We start from the raw sequence: 25,177 nt of genomic DNA, 5'->3' as shown, positions 1-25,177 counted from the left end.
GCAGCGTCAGCTACCTACTCCGCGCCAGGTCCCAGAGCCGCGACACTGACTTCCTGCCGGCCCGCGCCATGCATCCACACCGCGCGCCCACAGTCAGCGTCGCCGCTGACGGCTGCATCCCAGCCGGGGCGCGCATGGGCCCCGTGCCCGCCCCCCTGCGCCTGGGCAAGTACCTGTCCGACCGCCGGGAGCCCGGAGCAAAGAAGAAGGTACGGAGCACCTGCAGCGCCACCGGTGGGGGCGGATCTGTGCGAGGGGGAGCCCAAGTCTCCTGGAAGATTGTTTGTTAGTTTGGTTCTTGTTATTGGGGATGGAAGCGTCCGATGGCTGAAGAAGCGATATATTCCGATCGGGAGAATTATAGTATGAGACCTCAAGCAGGACTATGAGAGGGTGGATTCTTTACAATAGAGTGATGGACATGCTTTCTTGGAGTTTGGTAGGATATATATAAAGATATATATATATATATATATATATATATATATATATATATATATATATATATATATATTATCAATCAAATTTATTTATATAAATTTACGATTTACGGATCATAGCTTCATGTCTGTAATACTTAAGTGCTTGGTCGTTATTTTTAGAATAACAAATGCTCACCTTACTCCTGTGATGCTCTTCAATTTGTGAGGCTGGGGGCAGTTTACGTTGGCTCAACATTCCCTGGCCCAATGACCTCCCGTGAAATCTTGAAAAGATGGGATGCGAGGTATCTGTTTTGACTCGAGTTGTAGCTTATTGCTCATTAATAGGGTCATTTTTATTATGTACCATAATAAGATAAAGAAATAGTATTTTTAACCACTTTAGCAAAGTTTAGCATTAAGGCGTGGAGAACGAAAGTCATTTGGCGAGGGTCACACGGTGTTCGGTAGTAGGAGAGAGTAAGGACTTCGGGTTTGTAATTAGAGACCAGCAGATATGCTGCATTGTCCCACACAGGGATTGTTATTTCAAATAAAGAAACAAAAATACCAGTTTTGTAATTTAACTGCTGACGTCTAGAACTATTGGAACGAATCTATGATAGGAGTTGTGAATGTTAGTAGTTTGGCTCTGACCTTTCTTAATCTGCTTATTGCGTCTCTTCTTGTTTCTTTCGCATTGACGACTGCGGCACCAAATTCCTCCTCTGTTCATTTAAAACATAGACTTGCCCTTTACTTGACTTGTAATGTATAGTGTTCCGAGACGCATGGCCTTGTTCATATTGAAATCTTTAGAAATTGTACTAGCGCGTTAATTTGAAAAAATTAATAGGAATTAATCTCACGACTTGGGTGATGTGAGTTGGCATCGAAGCGACTCTGTTTTGGATTTCCGTGAAGATTTTCTAAAGGTACAGACTTGATCTAAAACGTTAACTTGGCTTTTTGTTAAATAAAAAATAATGGTTGTGCTAAAATTCGTTAATACTTATATAACGGCAGTCGAAATTCGACACTACATGAACTACGTGCTTATAATTAAAACGAATTTTTGCATGCAAAGGCTATCGGGCAGTAAACACGATTACACTTTGATATAAAATGTTTCAACGAGTATCCGAACGTTCTGCCGTTTCTTTTCTGATCGGTCTCGGACTGAAAAATCCCTTTCTATTTAAAGAACAAAGTGCCGGGTCCTTGGAGAGTTACGTCTCGAGCGTGTTATCTATCAGTAAGTAATAGCCACATGGCACAATGTCCCCGAGGAAGGCTTCGGTCACAGTCGCGAGCATTAATGGCATTTAATTGTTTTTAAATGCTCCCACAGCCCTTTCTGTGGGGCTCCATCATCGGCCCAGCCCGGTTCTCACATCAGTCGGCTTTGTGAGGGGGACTTTTATTGCAGCGCTGCTGAAGGGCGCAGGACACGCTCTGCTTGTATGCAGGCTGCGGAGTGTGCGTGTCTGCACAAGGCAGTGTGCGTGCATCAGGAACCGGAGGACGTGTCTGAAGCAGGCATTGTGCGTGCATCTGGAAGCAGAGGGCGTGTCCGCCCAATGCAGTGTGCGTGCACATGGAAAGGAAAGGCGTGTCCGCCCAAAGCAGTATGAGTGGACATAGAAAGGGAGGACGAGTCCAGGGAGGACTATGCACGTGCACTTGGAAAGGACTTGTCCTAAAGAGGCAATGTGCGTGCATTTGATCCCAGGAGGAGGAGTGCCCAGACAACGAGGCAGCAGTGTGCGTGCCACTGGAGGGGGGGAGGGGGTTGGGGGGGGGGGGGGGGTGTCCGGAGCAGTGCATATGCATCTTTAGGGGTGGAAAAGGGGTCTACAAAGAATACAGGGCCCATGCACCTGAAGGTGGGGTGTACAAAGAAGGCAGTTTGAGTGTATCTGGAGGGCGGCGTCCACAGAAGGAACTGGAGGTGCGTGGAAGGGGGGCCATGTCCAGAGGAGGTAGTGTGTGTACTTCTTCGGGCGGGCACGTCACCGTTTCCGCGGCTCTGTCCGGTAAGCATCGTCCACCAGGGAGATATTTAGATTTTTTGTCACTATTCGTTTGCCCCCCAAAAATGTGTTTGCCTAAATGAGAGGAATTGTGCTTGCCAAAAATAAACATGGAGTTTAGGAAAAATTTGAGCATTTATCCCCAACTCTGAAATCAATTCTGCGGGTATTTTCCGCACCAAGTGCTGCACTGTGCACTTTTTCGTGTTTAGCCGAACAACTGACAGTTGATTCGGTTGATATTTTCGATGTACAACTCTGCGTGCGCATTATTTAAACGTATATAAGTATATATATGTGTATATATATATATATATATATATATATATATATATATATATTTATATATATATATCGTATGGATTTTAACCGATTGTCAGCCGACACTAATTTACATGCAATATAAAATACTTTTATTACTGATAACAGGAACTGAGGTTCCATACGTGGCCGTCTCGGGGCTATGCTGACACACCATGTTCCCCTGTGCGTTGTCTTGCCACAAGGGCACGAGGTCACCGCCGGCCTGTCGTGTGGCCTGTCGTGTGTTTCTAAGCGTGAGTGCGCGCTTCCGAAAGTTTGCACATAGCACACTTCATTAGCCTAATTACTTTCTTTTTTAGCTTAATTGAAGTGCACTTGTCTTGTTTTTTTCTAGCAAGTACTGTATGTATAGACATCACACACGTGCTTGTCTCTACATCGAATACGTGATTCGTGAGGATTATTTCGTTTTCAGCAAGGTTTCCATATTTTAGATGTGTTTACGTGATTCTCCGACGCTGGGCATTACGGTGTTTCGTGTTGCATATCTGTGCTACACATTGCTGTAATGTATGGGTCAATGCAGTGCATGCTGTGGAACCACGGGGTCTGTTATAATCCCAGCTCCTTACGCCAGAGAGTGCGACGCCAGACACATCTCGTTATCTCCCCGCGCCTCTGTTTATTGATCTGCCAAAATCGGGCTGTTGTTATATAATAACAGACCGGTGCATGGAAAATGGCAGTACATCTCCAGCGATATTGCAGTCCCATCCCTATATAAAACTATAGGGGTAGCTGCGAGGGAGCACTTTACATTGACTTTAGTTCGTAGGTGATAACCGTCATGGCGTGTGTAATAAATTACCTGTAGATGTAGTGTCAGCTGAGGTAAACACTTCTCGGCGGGAAGAGGCTAGCCGCAGTCTAACCTGTAGGAGTAGTAGCAGCTGAGGTAAATAGTTTCCGTGGCCTCAGGGTGGCAGGAGCTGTTCAGAGCCGTGGACTTTATTACAAGCTGATCTGCGATTACCGGTGATTGCATCACGGTTAAGAGTTGGAGGTGTATTGGTGATTTGCAAGTGGATGCAGTGTGGATGTTTTTTAAAGTCTATCGGTGGTTTGTAGTAAGCTGCGGTGTGGGTGTGTTTTAAAAGCTGTCGGTGATTTGTAGCTGTTGCACTATGGATGTGCTAGGCTGTCGGTGATTTGTAGGTGTTGCCCTATGGATTTGTTTTAAAGGCTGTCGGTTATTTGTAGGTATTGCACTATGGGTGTGTTTTAAAGGCTGTCGGTGCTTTGCAGGTGGTGCACTATGGGTGTGTTTTAAAGGCTGTCGGTGATCTGTAGGTGTTGCACCGTGGATGTGTTTTTAAGGTTGTGGGTGATTTATAGGTGTTACACTGTGATGTGTTTTAAAGGCTGTCGGTGTTTTGTAGGTGGTGTACCGTGGATGTGTTTTAATGTCTGCCAGTAGCTTTATGTGGCTGCGATGTGGACGTGTTTCACAGGTTTGTCGGTGGTTTGCACGGGCCTCCTGTGTTATACTGCGTATTAGTGTGGTTTGTAGGTGGCTACACTGTAGATGTGTATTGAAGCGGGGCCTTTAGTTTGCAGGTGATTGATCGGTGGTGTGGTTTAAAGTTCATTTCGTTGAGCGGGGATGTTATTTTAGCTTTTTTTTTTTTTAAGTCGTTTCGATTTTCAAATGGGGCATTGTATTGAAAGTATGAGTTGCACTTAACTATAGCGCGAGTCTATATTAAATATATAACTATGGCCGGCTCGTGGACGTAGGTATTGTTTTGTTTTGTATGACTGCGAGCTGCAGGTGGCTGCACCGTGGATTTTTATTACACGTGCGACTGATTTGAACATGTTCCACCATACACGTAATTATTGTGCACGTGACAGCACTATGACCTGTGCAAGTGACAGCACTAAGAACATGCTATAAAACATGTTATAAAACTTACATTTGGTATTCCATTGACTGCTATGTTGGTGTATATTAATGCGCTGTTATTTGCAGGTTGCTATACCATGCGTGCGTGTCTACGTAGTTTGCAGGTGGCAGAGCTGTGGGTGGGACTGGGCTTTGCACGTGGTTGCTCTTTTAGTGTGCACGTGATTTACAGGCCTTTGCCGTGTTTCAAAGACTTCCATAGTTTGCACACGAATGTGCCAGTGGCTTGTAAAGGGTTGCGTTGTAGGCGCGCCTGCGTTTTGCAGGATTCTGCTTTGTGAGTGCCAAGTAAAAATTTGCGCGTGTTTTATTTTACAGTTGGCTGCACTCTAAGTGTAGCTGTGACGTGCAGGTGCGGTGTTTCACTCTGGGTGTACAGTAAAAGTAACAGTTGTGCTAGTGTGTGCAATCCGCGATGCAGTACGTGGTTTGCACTTACCACTTGGTGTGCCTCCGGTTTGTAGTTGTTTGCACTGTGGGTGCATTTGTCATAGGGTAAATACACTCGGAGTGTGTACCCTGAAGACTTGGGGTTTGCAGGTGTGGCGCTGCTCCGTAAGTGTATTGTAAAGGCCCGACTGTGGGTTGCTTGCAGGTGCTCTGTGAGTCTACATGCGGCTAGCAGGGGCAGACTTGTCGGCGTGCCTGTAGCCTAGAGGCAGTTGCTCTGTTGATGGGTCTCTGAACCACAGGTAGCACATGGGATGTATCATTAGTTTGCAGTTAGTTCAGCACTGAGCGTGTATTCAAAGCTGTATTTCGTGTGCCTGTAGTTGCTTTGTCGTGAATAATTGAAACATGTACCTGAGTGTTGCACGTGGGTGCCTATGTGTTGCAGGGGCTGCACAGTAGTCGTGCATGTGGCTTGCAGGTGAGTGCACTGTGGGTGTGCGGCGCTTTACAAGAGTTGTGTGGGCGTGCCTGCATTTTGCATGTGTTTGTTTGAGGGAGTTGTTTTGTGGCTGGGGTTGTTGTCTGCTGGCAAGGGAATCTAGTCTATGCGCCTGTATACATAGACGAGCCCACCGTGGCCTGCAGGTGACGTATCTGTGGGTGTGTTTATAAGTGTTCCTGTAGTTTGCTGGGGCCTGCACTGTGGCCGTGCCTCTGTGGCTGGTGTCTTGGTGCTTTGCCAGTGTGTATTAACGGTTACAAGTGCCGCTGGCACGTGCGGGCACTGTGAACGTGATTGGTCTACCGAATTTTAAACGTGTTAAGAGCTCGCTCTGAGAGTACATTGAATACCATCGTGTCTCCATTTCTGTGTTCCAGGTGCGCTTAGTACGAGGGGAACTTCTGGATGAGTCCGGGTGTCCGGCCCCCGACTGGATCGGCTTGATCCGGGCAGCCAGGAACAGCCAGGAGCAGAACCTGGAGGCGATCGCGGACGTGCCCGGAGGACAGGTAACGGGGTTCGCTTATGCTGCCTGCCATGCTTCTAGCGTGTGTAGTGTGGGTGCGGCCTGTACTAAGCCTCTGCTCTCCTTCTCTGCACACAGGTCTTCTACCGGGCGCTGCGGGACGTGCCGCCGGGCGAGGAGCTGACCGCCTGGTACAACAACTCCCTGGCGCAATGGTTCGACATCCCCACCACGGCCACGCCCACGCACGACGAGAAAGGTACGGTGGCCGCAGCTTAGCCGTGGACGCACCCAGTGGTCGCGTGCACATTGCACTGGCGTATCCAAAGCCGTTTATATTTCACGCAGCGCGTAGGCGCCGCGTGCAATAACGACCTATGAAATAATGTCCTCGCTTTCTCTGCGTGTGCGCACACAAAGCTACTCTATGCTTATCTGAAAAGCAAAATTACAGAGTGCGTGCGTGTGTATACACACACACATAGCCACTATTTTTTGTTTTTTCTAGAATTTTTTTGCTTTGTGCCTTTCTTTTAAATGCATTGAAAAAAGGCCCCTACATGTGCACCAAACGAACAGAAATCGCACGACGTTTGCATAACGTGATTTAATTATTACATATTTTATATGGTTTCTGCTCTTTAAGAGAAATAGTTGGAAATATTAGAATTTCATCAGAAAGTTGTCTTTTGGACAACTGTTCATTTTTTCTGCTGTACGTTCAAACGCGCGAACACACGCGTGGCAATTTTCAAACGAATATATGTTGAGTTTATTGTCATGCCAGTCATCCTTCTAACCCATATTTCACTGAGTTTTATACACTACACCCCCATAACGCACACAACCAAGGGAAATTTGGAAAATCACAGCAGATCAAATATGAAAAAAATACATATGCATTTGTCTCTGTAAACATGAAATACTCTTGTTACACACGTTACACGTTTCGTTAGCAAACTCTCTGTGACTATGGCGAGGGGCGTAAAGCCTGCTCCCAATGCGGGGGTCGGGGCCGAGTCGGAGGCCTAGGAATACCGACAAGAGAAGATGTGTCATAACGGCCAGAGCTGCAGACCTTGGAGCTTGGGGAACTGATTCGAGTCTCGGCGTCGGCTCACATGATGGGATTTTGGGCAAATCGCATAATCTTCCCGTGCCTAAAAAACCCCAAAATGAATGTTTTCTTGTGTAATGTAAAACGTACCAATAGCTTCGGGTCGAGTTTACCAATATGAAACTGCAAAAAAAAAAAAAAAAAAACACATACAAAACAACAGTTTAAATCTTCCCCGAAACCAGAGTGTGAGACAGCTTGCCAGGGCTACTCACTTGGAAAGTTTGGGCAAGCTACAAAAGTCAGGGTGCCTTCACCACAGTGAGATGGGCTGGGGGAGGCAGGGCTACACACTTCGAGAGCAGGGGAGCGGTTAGCCTAAAGCAGAGGGATATTGCAAGGTATAAGAGGCAATCGGAAAAGATGCACGTCAGCACTTGACACTGAGTTCGCCATGGGCAGAGGCATACACACGAACACGATCATACGTAGACCCGAGTGTTGCGCAGTTGCTGTTCTTTTTTTTAACCTTTTTTTATGAACTCCTGTCGAATGCATATAGCGCACAGGGGAGAGGCCATGAGCTGTTTGTGAAACGGAGTAAAAATGAGATGAATAAATGTTATTCTGAAATACAGCGGTATTCGTCGTTATTATATGGTGGTGATATGCGCTCAGCCCTCACCCTGTGGAGGGGTTGGTTCGTGTGGGAGGCTCTCTTTTATTTTGTTGTTGCAGATTTATATAGCGCGAACTCCACCCGAAGGTATTGAAGCGCTTTACATGAGCACCGGTTACGTTACATAAGGACACATTCACTCTTTTTGGTAGGCAGGGCGAGATTAAGTGACGTTCAGAATCACAGGATGTGGAGTCGATCCCGAGGCTCGAACCTTGGTTTCCCAGCTACAAAGTAGGCAGTCTAACCGCGAGACCACATCCTCATCCTCTCTCTTGGCAGGAGGCTCTCTCTCTGAGTGGGCTCTCGTCAGCCCCTGCTCTTTGAAAGGTCAAATAGTGCCCGGCAGATACTTCCAGAGTCAGTGTGCTAAAGCAAAGCCCTTAAACCAACACCACTGACAGTGCAGGGAGGAGGCGGAACGCCTCCTAAGACTGGCATTGTCTAATGCCAGCTTAAGTACTTGTACGTCACATACACACCGATAACATTACTGGTTTAGGTATCACCTGCTCAAAGACACAGGACAATCACTGCCGTGATTTGCTCTCAATCCCCGAACAGTTTGGTGAACAGTATAGCGCGGCGGATCCACAGAGCGCTATAATCAGCTGGGACCTTTGAGCAATCCGGTCCTAGCTAGCAACCAATAGGATACAGGTTTGATGAAGGGCTTTCTATAGGAATTCCGATTTTCGCAAGTTTGACATAAGCAAGCGGAGGAGCTGATTGGCAGCTGTTTCTCCTCGCTCTAGTCTGCACACAGCTGTGCGTTTCACCTCATTAAACAGTCTAATATTAAGCCGCGTTGTGCGAGAATTCCTGCCAACTCTCTTCCTCTTTGAGGACACACGACATGCGGCACTTGCAAGGGTGCATTAGTACTCACAAACCTCAATTCTCATAGAGTACACTTATTGGCTACACAGCTTTCCATCCAGAATCACTGAAACTGCTTCCAAATTGGCCCGCCGGTGCTCCTCCCAGAGCTGCAGCTCTTGCCAGACGGACGCGGGTCCGCTGTGGTGCACCATGACTGATGCCCGAAGCTCAGCTCGCTGTGCTGCATGAGTCGCGTCTCCTGTCCTCCTCTCCTGAGGAACAAGCAGCGGGGCACCCATGGGAGCGCGAGAGGAGGCAGCAGTGCTTCAGTCAGAATGTAGAAGTGCAGGGGCTCAGTGCAGCCTTAGAGCCCGTCGTAGCGGGCTCTACCGACAATTAATAGCCCGCTTCAGCTTTAAAACCCATCGCCTTCAGCTTGGGACTTTAAGGCTGGACTGGGACTTTAATGACCGGTAAAGCACGCCATGGCGGACTATAAGGCTATAGAATACCCGTTGGTTCATGAGAAGCGCGGGTACTCTCCCATTAAATGTATTCCAGAAAGTTCAAAAAGTGCAGGTACTCAGTTCCGGGCAGCAGCACCTACCAAACGGTGATCTCTGCTAACTGCATATGTTTGAGATGATTGCCTGACAGTGACAGCTACAGTTTTTTCGGCGTCTCTCTCAGAGGCCGAAACTTGTTTTAAAGTGCTAAATAAAAGTGCTAGCTGACCACATTATTTCTGCGTACACACGTCATTCTGTCGACGTATGACTTGGAGGCCGAACCCCAATCTAAAATTCAGACCTTACCCGCCCCACCCCCCGGCGGTCTTCACACATGCTGACCAGTATACATATAAAATGAGGACGCATTACACGGTTAGCACAAAGCATCCGCCTCCGCGGTGACAAGAGGGAAATATATGAGCCCCAGACCCCCTTAAAGAACGCCATCCGGCCAGAGTCGCACGGGCCCGGGAGGAGCTGTGATTAAACGCGGCCTGCCCCTGCATTGTGCGCTTCTGCAATGAGCGGCTCATGATCATTAGGGGTATTGTCCGCGGACATATGCCTCCCTCCCGCCTCGGCAGATGGGCCGGCGCCATCTTGGAGCGTCCAAGCGGAAGCAGCTGGCGAGGGCGAGAGGGGGTCCGGGCCGCAAAGATGGCACCAGCCTCAGCCCACCTCTGTGCAAGGGACAACTCAGAGCAGCCACTCTTGGGGCAGGGGCGTAATAACGAGCACCTTCAGCCCCCATCTTCAACATATAGACCTGTGCAGCTTGGGAAACAGCACTGTATGACGTCGCATTCTATTTAATTGTTGGGGGCACAAAAAGGGTTACAGGAGATGGAAGGGGCACTTTGTTTTGTTTAATGCCTTTTACATAGTGCCACAATGAAGGTGATTGATACTTAAGGGATATCCGGAAACAGCAAAAATACCACAAATAATAATAGTGCATGACTGACACAATATCTATAAAGTTGAGAGTTACTAACATGTACATCCACTGGAGGAAATTCTATCTGTGCACCCTGGTAGAAATTTCAGATGACTTGTTATCAATGGTTTCTACCCTATTCCAGTTCTTGGCCTATGGGATTATGGATTTTATTGGAGGAATTTCCTGTTGACTCCAGTTCCAATTGCATCTTGAAAGTGGTCATTGGTGTTACGGTTTTTATTAGTTTCAGCTGGCATGTTTATTTAGCCCCTATAATATCCCCTGTTTTTCCACTGGACTTACATAAAGCAGTGCCAAAAGCCATTTTCCAAAGTTGAAACTAGAAGAAACCATTTGCAGCTGTTCAACTGGCATTTCTACCAAGGTCTACAATCTAAGAGGGCGAGTGCGGTAGGATGGATGGGTTTCTCTGGGCTCAATGGCGACTTTGGCAGGCTTGGAAAGGGTTCTTATTATTAGATTCGTATACTGCCATGAAAAGAGAATCATTTGATTGGGGACGGGCCAAGCTCATTCCACTGCCTATAGTAAGTTCATTTTATAGCACACACTAATGTTTTTGGCCCAGTCAGGCATGATCATGCCACACTGAGCTGTGAAACAAAACATGTGTTTGTAAAAGGATTATAGGGGCAGGTTTTGTTTTGCCAAATTCTTCTACCCAATAAACGTACAGTTGTGGCGAGCTACCTGCCCAAACATTGTCAAAACAGGATAACTGATGATACCTTTATGGACACAAATTTTTTCAAAATGTACATGCATATGCACTTGATTTAATTTAGGGTTGAGTCGTGTTTAAAAAAGATATTTTCATGACAACAACGCACGTAAGAAAAATACATCATTTTTATTTAAATGTAAAATAATATAACACTTCACAGCCTTTAAAATGGTTGTGCTATGCTAAATTTCCATTGTACTGTTTTGACATCATTGTTACATCCTCTTATAATTCAACCTACAAAGCTCTATTTTAATTAACTTCCTCATCATTTATGAACATATTTCATGCATAATTGTAAAGCATATGTAGCAGCCAGAAGCAGTGAACTGAACAAAGGATTGAGTCAGCCACACAGTTTACCATAAGATTTTTAAAATGCAGGTGAAAAACACTGCTGTAATACAGTGCTACTTACTTTGTTCATCCGCTGCTCTCATGCCTGCACTTGCTAAAGCTAATGGAGATTCACAAACACGCACGCACTCACGCACGCATGCACACAAACACACACACACACATATAGGCAAAAAGGAAGCAGAGAACTCTAGGTAGTTCCTAAATGTAGGTGAAGAGCAGTTCCTGTATAGAGCACCCTACAACACCAATGACACTCTGAATTTGCTCACCTCAAATGTCTGCTTTTCTATCAAAGTTTTTAAACATAGGATTAGCACAGTGCCATCCACGCCGAGATAGAAAGGGACAAAGTCTTTTTGCCATTTATACAGCAAAGTCTTTAAGCATAGGATTAGCACAGCGCTATCCATGCCGAGCTGTAAAATGACAAAAGCCTTTTAACACCCCAGGCACAGTATTACAGCTTTGGATTGGTAAAATACCATCCAAACCAACCTGAAATGAATAAAAGTAACCCCTGACACATGTTTCGCAGTCATTATAGCTCCTCGGAGAGGTTTAGCTTTGACCAGACACAAGGGAGCACCCACTATAAGTCAAAATAACACCCTTTCTGGCATAGAGTGCCACATAAATCATGCAAAAAAGAAGCAGAGAACTCTGGGCTGTTCCCAAATTTAGGTGGAGAGAAGCTCCTGTATAGAGCATCCCACACCACCAGCAATACTCTGCATTTGCTCACCTCAAATGTCTGCTTTTCTATTAAAGTTTCTAAACATAGTATATATTCAGCTTAATGGAGGGGTTTTGTGTGGACATGTGTGTGTATATACATATATATACATGTATATTAATATATACACACAACGCATTATATATCAATATGTGATCAAGGCAGGAAGCTGTCGAAACGCGTCATGGCGACACTGTTTTCAAAGCAACAAACGGAAAATAGCACTTATCCTGGGTCTGCTCTCGTTTGTCTCCTGTGGATGAGAAGTGTTGAAGAGCGAGATATCTTCATATATATATATATATATATATATATATATATATATATGTATACACACACACACACACACATATCAAAGTGAAATTATAGTTAGGTATGGTAATAATATCTTACTTTACATTAAAATAACAAAAAATCCCTGAAAAAGAAAGGTTAAAGTTACATTATAGTAAGGTGATGAAAATGTTAGTTAAAACGTAACATTTTAAACTCACAAAACACTGAAATTCACCAGTTATAGTTTACTGGGCTAACTAAAACTTATGCCGCCACCATGTCCAGTGTTGTCTTCAATGATGTCATTTGAGATGTTATCAAGGATATCATCAATGATGTCATTTAACATGTAATGAGTGGTGAAGTCTGTGAGGTCATAAGCAGAGCATGGTGGGGGCACACGTTGTGGTTATCTCAGTAAACTATAACTGGTGAATTTCAGCATGGAATTTAATGTTGGAAGACACAGTCAGACCTTTTAGTTTCCTATAACACCAGTGACCTGATTTGGTCTCCAGCTGGAACCACAGCTTTCCCTTGATATCTCTTACTTAGGTATGGACCAGGAACTGTAACCAGGCACAGATGAATCTGGTTCGATCGTGTTTGTAAATAAACCCATGTCCGAGCATTAAGATATGTTGCGTAGGCAAATATGGAGAATATGTAATCTAAACACTTGTATTTCAACGTCTCACAGGGATTTTTTTCAATATTGTTTTCGGCTTAAATTTTCCTCTGAATAGTAGGATAAACGTAAATAACTGCACATTTACAAAGCTTTTTACATTAACCAATGGTTCTTTTTTCCTTACAGGGGAGGAACGCTACATCTGTTGGTACTGCTGGAGGACTTTCAAATATCCGAACACCCTGAAAGCTCACATACACTTCCATTGTGCGCTAAACAACAGCCGGGCATTTCTCAGCAACGAACATGTCAGGAGCTCAGAAATGTTTAGCCTGTCTCCCAAGCCATTAGAGATGTCAGCCACCCCAACCACCGCGTTGAGAAGTAACCCACATCAGAGCGGGTGTGGAGCACGAGAGAGCATCAAGAAAGAGTCCTCTGCATCCTTGAGCAAGCTAGGGGTAATTAAGAGGACAATGGGAAAAGAGGAGCAAGAGAGAGCCTTGGATATGAGCGTCACTGCCGCAAGAAATCATGGACAGTTCATAGGCATTGTGGGAAATGGTTCTGTTAACAATGGAATGGCATTTTACCCTGGTGTGAGGTCTGCTTTCAAGCCAACAAGTCTATCAAAAGTGGCTCACGTTGATTCCCAGAGGGAAGAAGTTAAAAGCAGTGGGCTAGGGTTCAGTAAAGTTTTAGGGGGTATCAAGCATAGCCGGTCAGGAAATGAAAGTTTAGGAGGCAACCATCACTCCAAATGCCTGAACCCTGGAGATGGCCCATCAAACATTTTGTCTTGTACCAGCAACATCAGAGGTTTCCCTTTGCTTTCCCATTTTGATGAAACTTCGGCTTTCAAGCACGTAGAGAGGGGAATACATGCCAGCCTCTCCCCGAGTCGCTACAGCCAAATTCCAACAGGACTGCACTTTGAGAGATTCTCAATCCCCCAATTTGAAGGAATAAAGTCCTATTCTGGGGAATGTAACATTCCGGTCATGCCTTTCACTCTGTACAACGGGGAACTTCTGTACAGTTCCCCCTACTATCCACTCAAGTTTCATTTCAGTAACCTCATCAAGTATCCAGATTCTGTGTCTTACTTCAATGGACCAGCACTGAACCCTGATTTGGGATCCATCACCAGCATCGATCGTGAGATTGCAATGCACACACAACAACTTTCAGAAATTGCTGCGGACAAGAACAGGGCAAGACTGGAGTCCCTCCCCAGTGCAGCCAATGGCAAACCCAAAAAGGGACATCTCTGCCTGTACTGTGGGAAACTGTATTCCCGAAAGTATGGTCTAAAGATCCACATGAGGACTCATACTGGGTACAAACCCCTGAAATGCAAAGTGTGTTTAAGGCCATTTGGAGATCCCAGCAATCTGAACAAGCACATTCGCTTACATGCTGAAGGCAACACTCCGTACAGATGTGAATTCTGTGGGAAAGTCCTGGTCAGGAGGCGAGATCTAGAAAGGCATGTTAAATCTCGCCACCCTGGACAGAGTTTGGGCAAAATTGAGGACAAAATTGATCATGCCTATGAGGACCAAGAGCCTAAGAGTGACAATGACAGTGAAGTAGATGTCTGTTTTACAGATGATCAGAGCGATCAAGAGACTGGCATGAGTAATGAACTCTGAAGTGCAAACATTGTAACTGTATATTATTGTACACAGTATATCTATATATATATATAAAAACATTCTGGGTCTATCTATTTATGTGATTTGAAAATAAACCTGTCAATAAATATAAGTTATGTAGAATTATTTAAATCGTCTGAAATTGGAAGCAAGATAGGTGCTTCATTTGGTTTGTAATCTTGGTAATCAAGATGCCCTGGAAGGCATCGCAGTTGGCAGACAACATGAACTTGGGATGTCACAAAAAGGAGCACAGTACGACTGCAAAGAACTCAAGTCTATCAAATGCAGCTGCACACAAGTGGACACCTACAGAAGTTGCTAAATGTATATCATTTCAAGTGAATGACCATCCAGAACAGGATGGATTCTACCATGGGGTTTAGACCTTGTCAGCGGAAGTGCATCCCTAGGTGGAAATTATTCCAAAGGTGGGGAGTATTGTGCACTGGTCTTTTCTTCTTCCAACGTCACCTATGAGGTAGCACCTTTTCTAGGGAGCAGTGGGGTTGAGCACAGATGAGGCTAACATAGAACCCAATGTCTCTACTCTCGTTGATCGTCCCCCTCACCTAGATGAGGGTTCATACTGGTACATGACTTTCTACATTTGCACTTGAAGATGTTATTTCATGTCTTCATGGTTATGCAGCATTCATTTCACATGAACTGACATCCCACACTCAGAGATGTGTTTACAGTATCTCGTAAAATACTTATAGCTTCCTTTGGAAACCCATACCTCTCACTCTGGGAGCATCACGGTCAGAAGCGACTCTTCAGACTACCGCAATTCTTAGAATGACCCCCTACATGCCAATGGCCGCCGACCAGTAGTGTGGGTCTTGAGTGTTATGGACCAGTCTTCACTAACATTGGACATTGTGCACCTTCTTTGAGCAGACAGCAACAAAAGAGACCTTCTCTGTTATAGCAAGGTAAAATAAAGGAGAATGACATTGGTGGCCACACTGTCTATTACAGGAAAGACTAGGCAGTGCAAAACAGCATTTTATGCCTCTGCTAAAGATCGTACCATTTTCCCTCTACATGTATTACTTTCAGTTATAATTGCTATATCAGGTGCTAGATATATCAGTGGGGATGCTGTCTGTTTCTAACCACCTGTGCTCACTCTTGTATGTAGTTCTACGTTTGTCCAGGAACCTGTCACATCCATTGCAATGTTACAGATGTCTACACGTATGAGCACACACACTAACAGGCAATGCACTCAGATGTTTCAACAGTGATAGTCAGATTTTCACCCACAAAGTTTGGCAGGCAAACACATGGTGCACACTTAAAAGTCCACCCTTTGTTCGAATGCAGATACGGTGTAAGTTGGTTTCGTGATGCAGTAACTGCAGCACTGCATTTCAGCCTTGCCTACAGCTTGTTCAAAATCGTCATATAAGCATTTTTTTACAAAAATAAATCCCCTGATAAACTGGTGTGGTTTGTCAATTGTTAACAAAGGCGATATGTTATTTTTTTTTTTTTAAATGGCTACTGCTTGTTTTCTAAAATGTCGAATAAAAAATATTGAGCAATTACATTCAATATGAATTGTTTTTATTACTATTAAGTGCTTTTTAAACTTCACAAATATCAAAAATAGCATCATGTTATGATTTGTTAATCAATGTTTTTAAATTGACTTACTGCTAATTCATAGTACTTAAAAACAACATCGAAGCCGAGGCATCTGATCGTGGGCAACAATGATGATGACTTGAATAGTCGGCTTTTGGCCAATCTTATTATTGTGCCCTTTAGTAGAATGTCAGTCAGTCAGTCATGATAACTTATTTCACCGCTAAAATAGCGCCATAAAAAGTATTCTACAAACAAACAATCATCAGTATAAAAAGCATTATGCATTAAAAAGCACCTGCCAATATACACAAGATAAAAAATACAGTTAAGATCATAAACGCCCAGTCTAAAAAACAATTCATGTAAATGTGAACAGGATTTAGTCGGCTTGACCCTTATTTTGCTTGTGGGGCACAGTAATCTCCTCCTTTTTATAACAGACAAGAAGAATGAAGCTAAACAGAAACATACCAATAACTGGAGATAATAAACAGCTGGACGGCATTGACTGAAGTTACATTTGCGCCAAAGCGGGAGAATGTATCTGTTTCTTTCCTCAGTGTACAACTTACAAAAAATATAAAATGAAGATCACGCTGAGGAGATCACGCATCACATGGACAAGGAGGGAGGGCATCAATAGAATAGCTATTAGATGGATGGCCTAGCATAAGTGGAATATATGTTAGTCGAAACCTCAATAATACATATCTGTGTTGGGGGTTCGTGACAAATGTCAGATAAGAGGTTGAGGTATTATTTATACTAGGGGCTTGGTGATATTGTCTAGCTGTATTCATGTTACAGTTAAGCTCCCACCTGCCTCTACCAAGATGATAAATTAGTCGACCCTTCAATTATTTTCTTGATACTGTCAGGCATAACTTCAGATTCTGGTATAAGTTATGTAAGATGATTGCCTGCAAGTTGGTCTCAATATATTTTAGCCATTTTATTTTATCGACACCATCTAACTTCAAGCAATCCTTCAGGACATGTCTGGTTATGTCTAACATTTCTTGTCTCCAAGCTGAATGCCACAGAAGAATTGGTGCAATACGAATCTGATCTGTAAGGTAAGGCAAATTCAGCTCAGAGTGACAGTCATAGGAGGAACAGGATTGCGAGACACATATTAATCTTTTCAAAAAGCCATCCTTTATGCGCTGCAATTTTGATGTATCAGTTATGCCCCAGATAGCTGCTCCATAGAAGGCAACAGACATTGTCTTTGCCTCATTATTCATTTTTATTACTTCAATTGGCTTCAATCTGAGTTTTTTTTTAATGAAAAAGAGCCCTCCAATACTTTTTTTCCATTATGAGGCCTCTATTAGTCACCATATTTTGCCAGGTATTTTTCCTATCAAACATGACCCCATTATAGTTAAAGGTAACCTGGTAACCCATGGTCTAGACAACTTAATGAGACGATTAGGATACTTAAGATTGAGGAGTCCGCCTTGGGGGACGGTGATATCCCATATAGGATATGGAAGACAGCTATTAACAAGCATATGAAAGAGTCTTCCCGGAACAAGACTTATGTACTGTTGGGTGCCGAGGACTGGTACAGCCCCTAACGGAGTCATATCATGTTGGGAAGCCCCAAAAATATTTTTCGGACTTTAGTAATGCAAATACTAGGGATCAAATCCTTTACATGAGAGTGCTTGCGCTACAAATAAGAGATTTTAATCCACGTCGGGCTGGTTTAAGGAGTGACATCAATTGTAGGCTATGCCACAACTATCGAGAATCATGGTTCCATTTTTTATGATGTTACCCTGCCCCAGAACATCAAAGGAGACTATTGTTAAAACCTATCTTTTTGGCGGTGGGAGTTTGTTCTTGCGCACAGGCATCTTCCTTTTGCTTTAACAGTAGTCCACGTGGGGGGCTGGGGAGATGTGCTAAATTTGTGAATATTTTGAAACAATTATTGTTGAATGCCCAGGCAAAAGCCTTTTCACCAAAACAATGTCAGTTAACAATTACATCATTCACAAGTATTACTGGGCTACCTGCTTAACAGCTGGGGTGTAAGTAAGAGCGGATTTGGAGAAAAGTGGCCCCCTAGGATGGACGATTACTGATAGCAAGCATTAATCCATTTTAGAAGGAATATTGGGCATTTTAAGGTCCCCACAAGAAGATTACGGTGGGTATTTTTTAATTGGATCTTTTGTTTTTTGGCATTCCCCGCTAGGGAGGGAGGTACCAGGAGGGTAGGTCAGAGGTAAGGAGAGGGGCAAGCTCAGCAGGTACTAAGCTCAAGCAAGTACATTTGAGTATTTAAATATGATAAGACTACAGGCAACAATCAATCTTTCCCCTTAGATTGCACTTATCCATTGGGCCCTATGGAAAGGATTTAGAAATTATTGTAATCCGGCTCACCGTAACTATAAACCAGATCTGTGTACATTTTGTTGACTTTTTATTATGAATATTTTATATTGAACATGAATTTTAGTGAATATGAGATTACGTTTTACTTGTATAAAGGAAATTGTGTTTTTATATAGGGGCAGATCGAGGCAGGTGGCACTTTGTAAGGTATATTGTGCTGACTACCTGAATAAAGGAATGTCGCTGATTTTAGTGTTAATTAAGTATTTGAAAATTTAGATTATTGTTGTTGATTGTCTCTTTATTTTATGCTTAATTGTTATGGTTTTAATTAACTGTACAATAAAAATGTTACTACTACTACTAGTTAAAGGCATCCACGACCTCCAGCTTTTGCCCTTCTGTAAACATTCTAGGTTGTTTCTGTAGTCTCGATCCTGCAACAAGTATAAAAGACTTGGATACATTTATCTTCAGGTCCAGGTTATTCATAAATTTTGCATATTCTTCTATGAGACTCTGCAGTGCGTTGCCAGTTCGTGCCAGCGTCACTGCGTCATCTGCATCGAGGAGTATCAGGACAGGGGATGACTTAATGGAAGGGACATATGTAGTAGACCCAGCCAAAGCCGACTCCACGGCATTGGTATATAGTGCAAATAAAAATGGGGCAAGGTTGCACCCCTGTCTCACGCCATGGGTAATTCGAAAGTGTCTTGTGCATTCGCCTTCTCTCCCATAACGGACATAAGCCATAGCATCGGAGTATGTTTAACAAGTAAATTCATTATCGGAATCACAATTCCGATGGCTTCCATTATTGCCCATAACTCAGAATGTACCACTCAGTCAAAGGCAGCCGATAAATCCATAAAGGCCATATAAAGATGGGCATTCTTAGCCGCCTATACTTTGCAATTATCAAATTTAAGTGAAGGCACTGATCAATTGTCCCCTTTCCTTTCCTAAAACCATATTGACTAGGGATTATTATGTTCTTTTCAAGAGCCCAATCCTCCATTCTATTCAGAAGTAACCGCCCCATTGATTTGGCTGTGATATCGGCCTATAGTTTTTCGGGATATGATTTTCCTCTTTTTTGTAGTTTGGAATTATGACCGTCTTTTTCCAAGATAGCAAAAAACCTGTTCGGGCTATGGTGTTAAAAACATTTGTGAGTAATGGTGCCCCCAGGTCCTGGTTATCGAAAAATAAATAAATCGGGACCCCATCAGGTGCAGGTGCTTTGGATCTACTACACTGGTTAGGAACATGTTTCATTTCTTCCAAACTAAAGAGTATACTATCTCTGGTGCTACAGGCTGGTAAGTCTACAGATGGATCATTCACCTCCACTGTTTTCCTGAAAACTCCTTCAAAATGGACTATCCATGCATCCTCAGTCACATGCGTATCTAGTGTAATCTCTTTCTTCTCTCTTAAAAAAAGGGGAGTTAATTATACTCCTAAAGTATTCTTTAGTGCTGCTACTCTTTGGAAATTCACATTGATGATGGACTGCAAGCATCAGCAGACCACCATGCATATGATTGTTTTTAAATAGCATGTATTTTTTATTTTAAAAGCAGCCTGTTTTCCTTAAAGGAAATCGGGCTGCTTTAACAAAAAAAGTTTTCTTTAAAAAAAAAAGGATTCTCTGAGATTTGACAGCTGTCCCCTTGACCGCTGCCTACTCACTTAGATACTTTTCCCAAAATTCACAAAGGAGCAGGGATTCAAAAGGAAAATTTGAAAATGAGTTACCACAGCAACTACGGTATCAGTATCTTTTGAATGGTTTGTGTTAGAAATGGGGATCTCTAGTTGGCAGAGGTAGGTACCTTTGTCCAAATAGGGGCCACTGCTTCTAGTCAGGGTAAGGGCGATATACTCCTAAAATAACCCCTGCTCACCCCCTTGGTAGCTTGGCACGAGCAGACAGGCTTATCTCAGAGGCAGAGTTTAAAGCATTTGTGAACACATACAGTAATACAGTGAAAACACTACAAATGGACACCACACCAGTTTAGAAAAATAGGTAATCTTTATCTAAACCAAAACAAGACCAAACAATAAAAATCCACAATACAGTACTGAAAATATGACTTTTAGATGGTAGAAATAGTTCAGTTCAAAGCAAATTGCAGATGCGATACTTTCCTCACAAAGTACCTGGGAAGCGTCACACAAAGAAACAAAACGGGCCGCAGGGAAGGTGAAGCGTTGGTTCCTAGCTCCGGGGGAGGTGATGCGTCGGTTTCTTACTGCTGCACAGGCGAGGTGAAGCGTCAGTTCCTTACCGGTGAGGAGGTGATGCGCCGGTTTCTTACTGTGTGGGGAGGTGATGCACCGGTTCCTTACTGCGTCCCCAAGCAATGGGACAAACTTGGCACCTCAATGCGATGCGGCGATCCGGGATGATGCGTGGATTCTTCCAGCTCCCAGCAGAAAACAGTCTCTAGCGGTTCCAAACAACAGCAGGCACCTCTTTGCAGGTCAAAACTCCCAGCAAGGAAGTTCAGGGGAGCTGGTGGTGAAATCTTTATGTCCCTGAGACTGCAGAACAGGAGGCAAGGTCAGTTTCAAGCCCTTGGAGATCTTCCTCAAGCAGGGGACAAAGCAAACTGCAAAGTTCTTTTCTCCTTTCCTTGGCAGCAAGTAGCCACTGCAGGCCAACCCCAGACAGCAAACAGCACAGGGGCAGTATTCCGCCTCAGCTTCTCCAGCTCTTCTCCTTGGCAAAGGTTCCTCTTGATTTCCCAGAAGTGATCTAAAAGTCTGGGGTCTGGGCCCCTCTTTTTATACCAAAAAATCATTTGTTCTCTGAAGGCAGAGAGTGTCTGTACCCAGCCAAAACCAGTTCTGTGGAGCACTTTGCAAGTGCACAACAATCTCCATTGTCAGTGTGAGCTCTGGCTCAAGACACACCACAGGGAGGCGGAGCTATCATTGTGGAAGCCAGGCACAGCCCTATTCAGGTGCAGGTGCTACTCCTCCCACCACTCCAAATGCAGACCAGGCCTATTCAACCCAGCCCTGACTCATCAGGCTTACTGGAGCCACTGCTCCTCCCCAGCCCCTGACACTCCAAAGCCAGACATGCAATACAATACCTACTTTCTAAAAGTGGTATTTTCAAACACAGAATGTAAAAATCACCCTGACTAAAAGATGCATTTTAACACTCTGAGCTCAAGCATATCAAACTTTATTTTTCTACCTTGTTCCCAGGGGCAGTTATGTTTATAGGATGTTATAAACAAACTCCCGTTCGGTCCTATGGGAGCAGGTAGCCATGCAATAGTGAAAAACGAAATTGGCAGTATTTTACTAACAGGTAATTCCACACACATCAGGGCATGTCCTATCATTCACATACAATGCACCCTGCCCAAAGGGGTACATTGGGCCTACCATAGGGGTGACTAACATGCAAGAAAATGGAAGGTTTAGGGACTGGCAAGTGTGTGCACTTGCCAAGTTGAAATGGCAGTACCAGACTGCACACAGGCTCTGCAATGGCAGGCCAGGTTTTACATTTACATGCTGCTTATGTGGGTGGCACAATCGGTGCTGTAGTCCACTAGCAGCATTTGATTTACAGGCCCTGGGCACTCACAGTGCACTGTACTAGGGTCTGACTAGTAAATCAAATATGCCAATCATGGAATCACCAATTCTTAACAACAATTTACAATGGGAGCACTTGCACTTTGGCACTGAACAGCAGTGGCAAAGTGCCCAAAGCATCTAGACCAGCAAAATGAAGTCTAACACACAGCAAAAACACAGGAGGGAAAAGGCAAAAATACTGGGGAAATCCACGCAAATGGTGCCAGGTCAAACAGTTTGCAAATGGAATTCCAATTGCAAACCATTGATACCTGTGATTGTGATTCACTATTTGGAAGGGACGCACAAAACACACCCCTTCCAATACAAATGATAAAAGAAAACCAATCCCAAACTGTATTAGAAAAACAGAGTAAGATGTAATAAACAAAATGACACCAAAATGACAAAAATCCAACAAGGGGGACCAGAGCGATTAAGTTTTAACGTTTGAGGTTGAAATAGCGCAAAAATAAGAAACAGTCACGTTAGACCTGGACCTAAGAGCAAATTGAGGATGACCAGAATGGAGCTTGTGCTGGATTCACCAGCCAGTTTCATTCTGAACAAAGATTTTTTCTACTGACATGGGTGCCGATTACGATCCGGTAAAAACCGGGTACGAACCGTCGGTCGGAGCGTATTCTCCGTCCGACTCGTACCCGGTCGTAAAACATTACAAACATGGAATTACGATTCGCACGGAAACACCATTTCCGTACGAATCGTAAAAAACACCGACCGACGAAAATATGCATACGAATGTGATCCGGGAATGCTGCGACGTGACGTCGGGACGCTTCCAGGCAGCGTTTCACGACCCAGGAATTACGATTCGAACCGACAGCAGTCCGGACGGCAATATTTTTACGGCACCCAAAAAGTGTCGGAAATGCGAAGTACGGCGCAAAACGACCAGATTAGGTGGCCCGGTAAGCGCCGTACCCCCCCAGCCCCCGCATGTACGCGCCGTACCCCCCCAGCCCCCGCATGTACGCGCCGTACCCCCCCAGCCCCCGCATGTACGCGCCGTACCCCCCCCAGCCCCCGCATGTACGCGCCGTACCCCCCCAGCCCCCGCATGTACGCGCCGTACCCCCCCAGCCCCCGCATGTACGCGCCGTACCCCCCCCAGCCCCCGCATGTACGCGTCGCGCTGGGGGTACGCACCGTACATACACGGGTGGGGGTACGACTCAAACGTACACAGGTGTACATACACGGGGGGGTTCGACACGTACTCGGGTGTACATACACGGGGGGGTTCGACACGTACTCGGGTGTACATACATGGGGGGGTTCGACACGTACTCGGGTGTACATACACGGGGGGGTTCGACACGTACTCGGGTGTACATACACGGGGGTATGGCGCGTACATGCGGGGGCTGGGGGGGGTGCGGCGTGTACATGCGGGGGCTGGGGGGGGGTACGGCGCGTACATGTGGGGGCTGGGGGGGATACGGCGCGTACATGCGGGGGCTGGGGGGGGGTACGGCGCGTACATGCGGGGGCTGGGGGGGGTTACGGCGCGTACATGCGGGGGCTGGGGGGGGTGCGGTGCGTACCGGGCACCTGTTTGGACGTCTCCATGGTTGCTATTGGAGTTCGGTGCGGACGGTCTTTTAACCATACGGTTGTACTATCGGACGCCCGGGACGGATCGTGATTCCCCGGTCGGACTTCGCTTTTCACGTTTGTACGGTAACTCGTCCGAGGACGTGTCGGACACTTTTTCCGACCCGAGGACGTGTGGGGAATTATTCCCAATGCGACTCGTATGGGCTTTTTACCGTGCGAATCGTGATTGCCAGTTTGTACGGCACTTGTACGATTCGTACGGTAAAAAGACCGGATACGAGTCGTACGGGAATTTTTTTTACCGGATCGTAATTGGCACCCTAGTCTCTTAAGCCCCAGTCCACCACAGGTGTACACTTCTAAAGCCTGCCAGGGTCTTAGGGGAGGCCCTTTGAGACTTGCAGGGTGTCAAGCAGAGGCCAGCAGCAAGGTCAAGTCCAGGTCCAGTTGCCACTGGTCAGCTGGGTACTTCTAGTCAAAGGCCTTTTGCAGTGTGTTGTCTCCCCAGAGCCACACAAGAGGTCAGTCAACTGCCCCTTAGAGTCCACTTCTTTGTCCTGGGTACAAGTGGGAGCCGGTCATGTCCTCCCGGGCTCCTCTCTGATCACAGACAGCAAGTCCAGTATTCTGATCCTCCGCAGGTCCAGAAAGTGTTCAGAAGTGGGAGTCTGGAGATGCCACATTTATGCCTGGCTCTAGCTGATGGGTGGGGGGACTCCTAGCACCCTCCCATACCATTGTGGTAAAAGTTCCCATCCCTGATCTAACTACTTTTGTTCAGTATTTTCTATTGGAGTTACTGCAAACAGGCCCAAAATGCAACAAGTCAGGGCAAATCCAAGATGGAGAAAGTCTTTGGCTGCACTAAACGTGAGCTTTGAAAGCTAGAGATGTGTGTGGGCAGTTTACTATGGTAATTATAGTGTCTTCCCACATCTAACACTAAAATCCAGTTTGGAGAAAACACTGTACTTACACCATAAACCCAGACACAGACGTCTGACAGACAAAAAGCAGGCCATTTACAAGAATAATAGTGGCATCTTGTTCTCTCCTTTTCAAGTGCAAACCAAATGTTACATGTGGCTCAACAGAACTGTCAAGCATAGCTGCCAAGGTTTCAGATTGCTATGTGTGACATTTTCACAATTGCAGTGTAATTATGGGTGACATTTCAATGACTATGAGTGACACTTTCTCACGAGCCAAATCAAGCAACGAAGACGAGGGAAACATATAAATACCAGAAATTACACCCATTTGAGCAACAAGAATCTCCAAGAAGACTTTAAAACTGCAGCAAAGCACCAGAAATGCAAGGGCACTGTGGGATCTGACTGCACCAAACAGGATGTGAGAGGCCATACTGCCTGCAAATGAGCCTCATTTTCTTTAACGCCCCCCTTGACCCACCCCCCCACAAAAAAACAGGATAGATCTCCCAGCACAAACTGTCACAGTGTTTGCCCCCTCCCATACCGTGTGACACTCAAAGCCACCTTCTGAAACAAATGTCACCCTCATTGGGCGGGTTTGTGTATTGTGTATTTGTTATTACAGAAGAGAAAGCCTGG

At 45.0% G+C, this 25,177-nt stretch overlaps 1 protein-coding gene across 1 annotated transcript; it reads left to right on the top strand.

Annotated features, from left to right (window-relative positions):
• On the top strand, positions 1–16,009 carry PRDM13 (PR/SET domain 13). The gene is made up of 4 exons (XM_085611109.1): positions 1–209; positions 5,958–6,089; positions 6,185–6,305; positions 12,988–16,009. The coding sequence occupies exons 1-4, from the start codon at positions 69–71 to the stop codon at positions 14,454–14,456; spliced, it is 1,863 nt and encodes a 620-aa protein (XP_085467235.1). The 5' UTR covers positions 1–68; the 3' UTR covers positions 14,457–16,009.
• Positions 16,010–25,177: the final 9,168 nt, after the last annotated feature.

The sequence above is a fragment of the Triturus cristatus genome, chromosome 6, assembly GCF_964204655.1.
Source record: "Triturus cristatus chromosome 6, aTriCri1.1, whole genome shotgun sequence".
NCBI lineage: Eukaryota > Metazoa > Chordata > Amphibia > Caudata > Salamandridae > Triturus > Triturus cristatus.
This window is presented reverse-complemented; position numbering and strand designations above follow the sequence as displayed.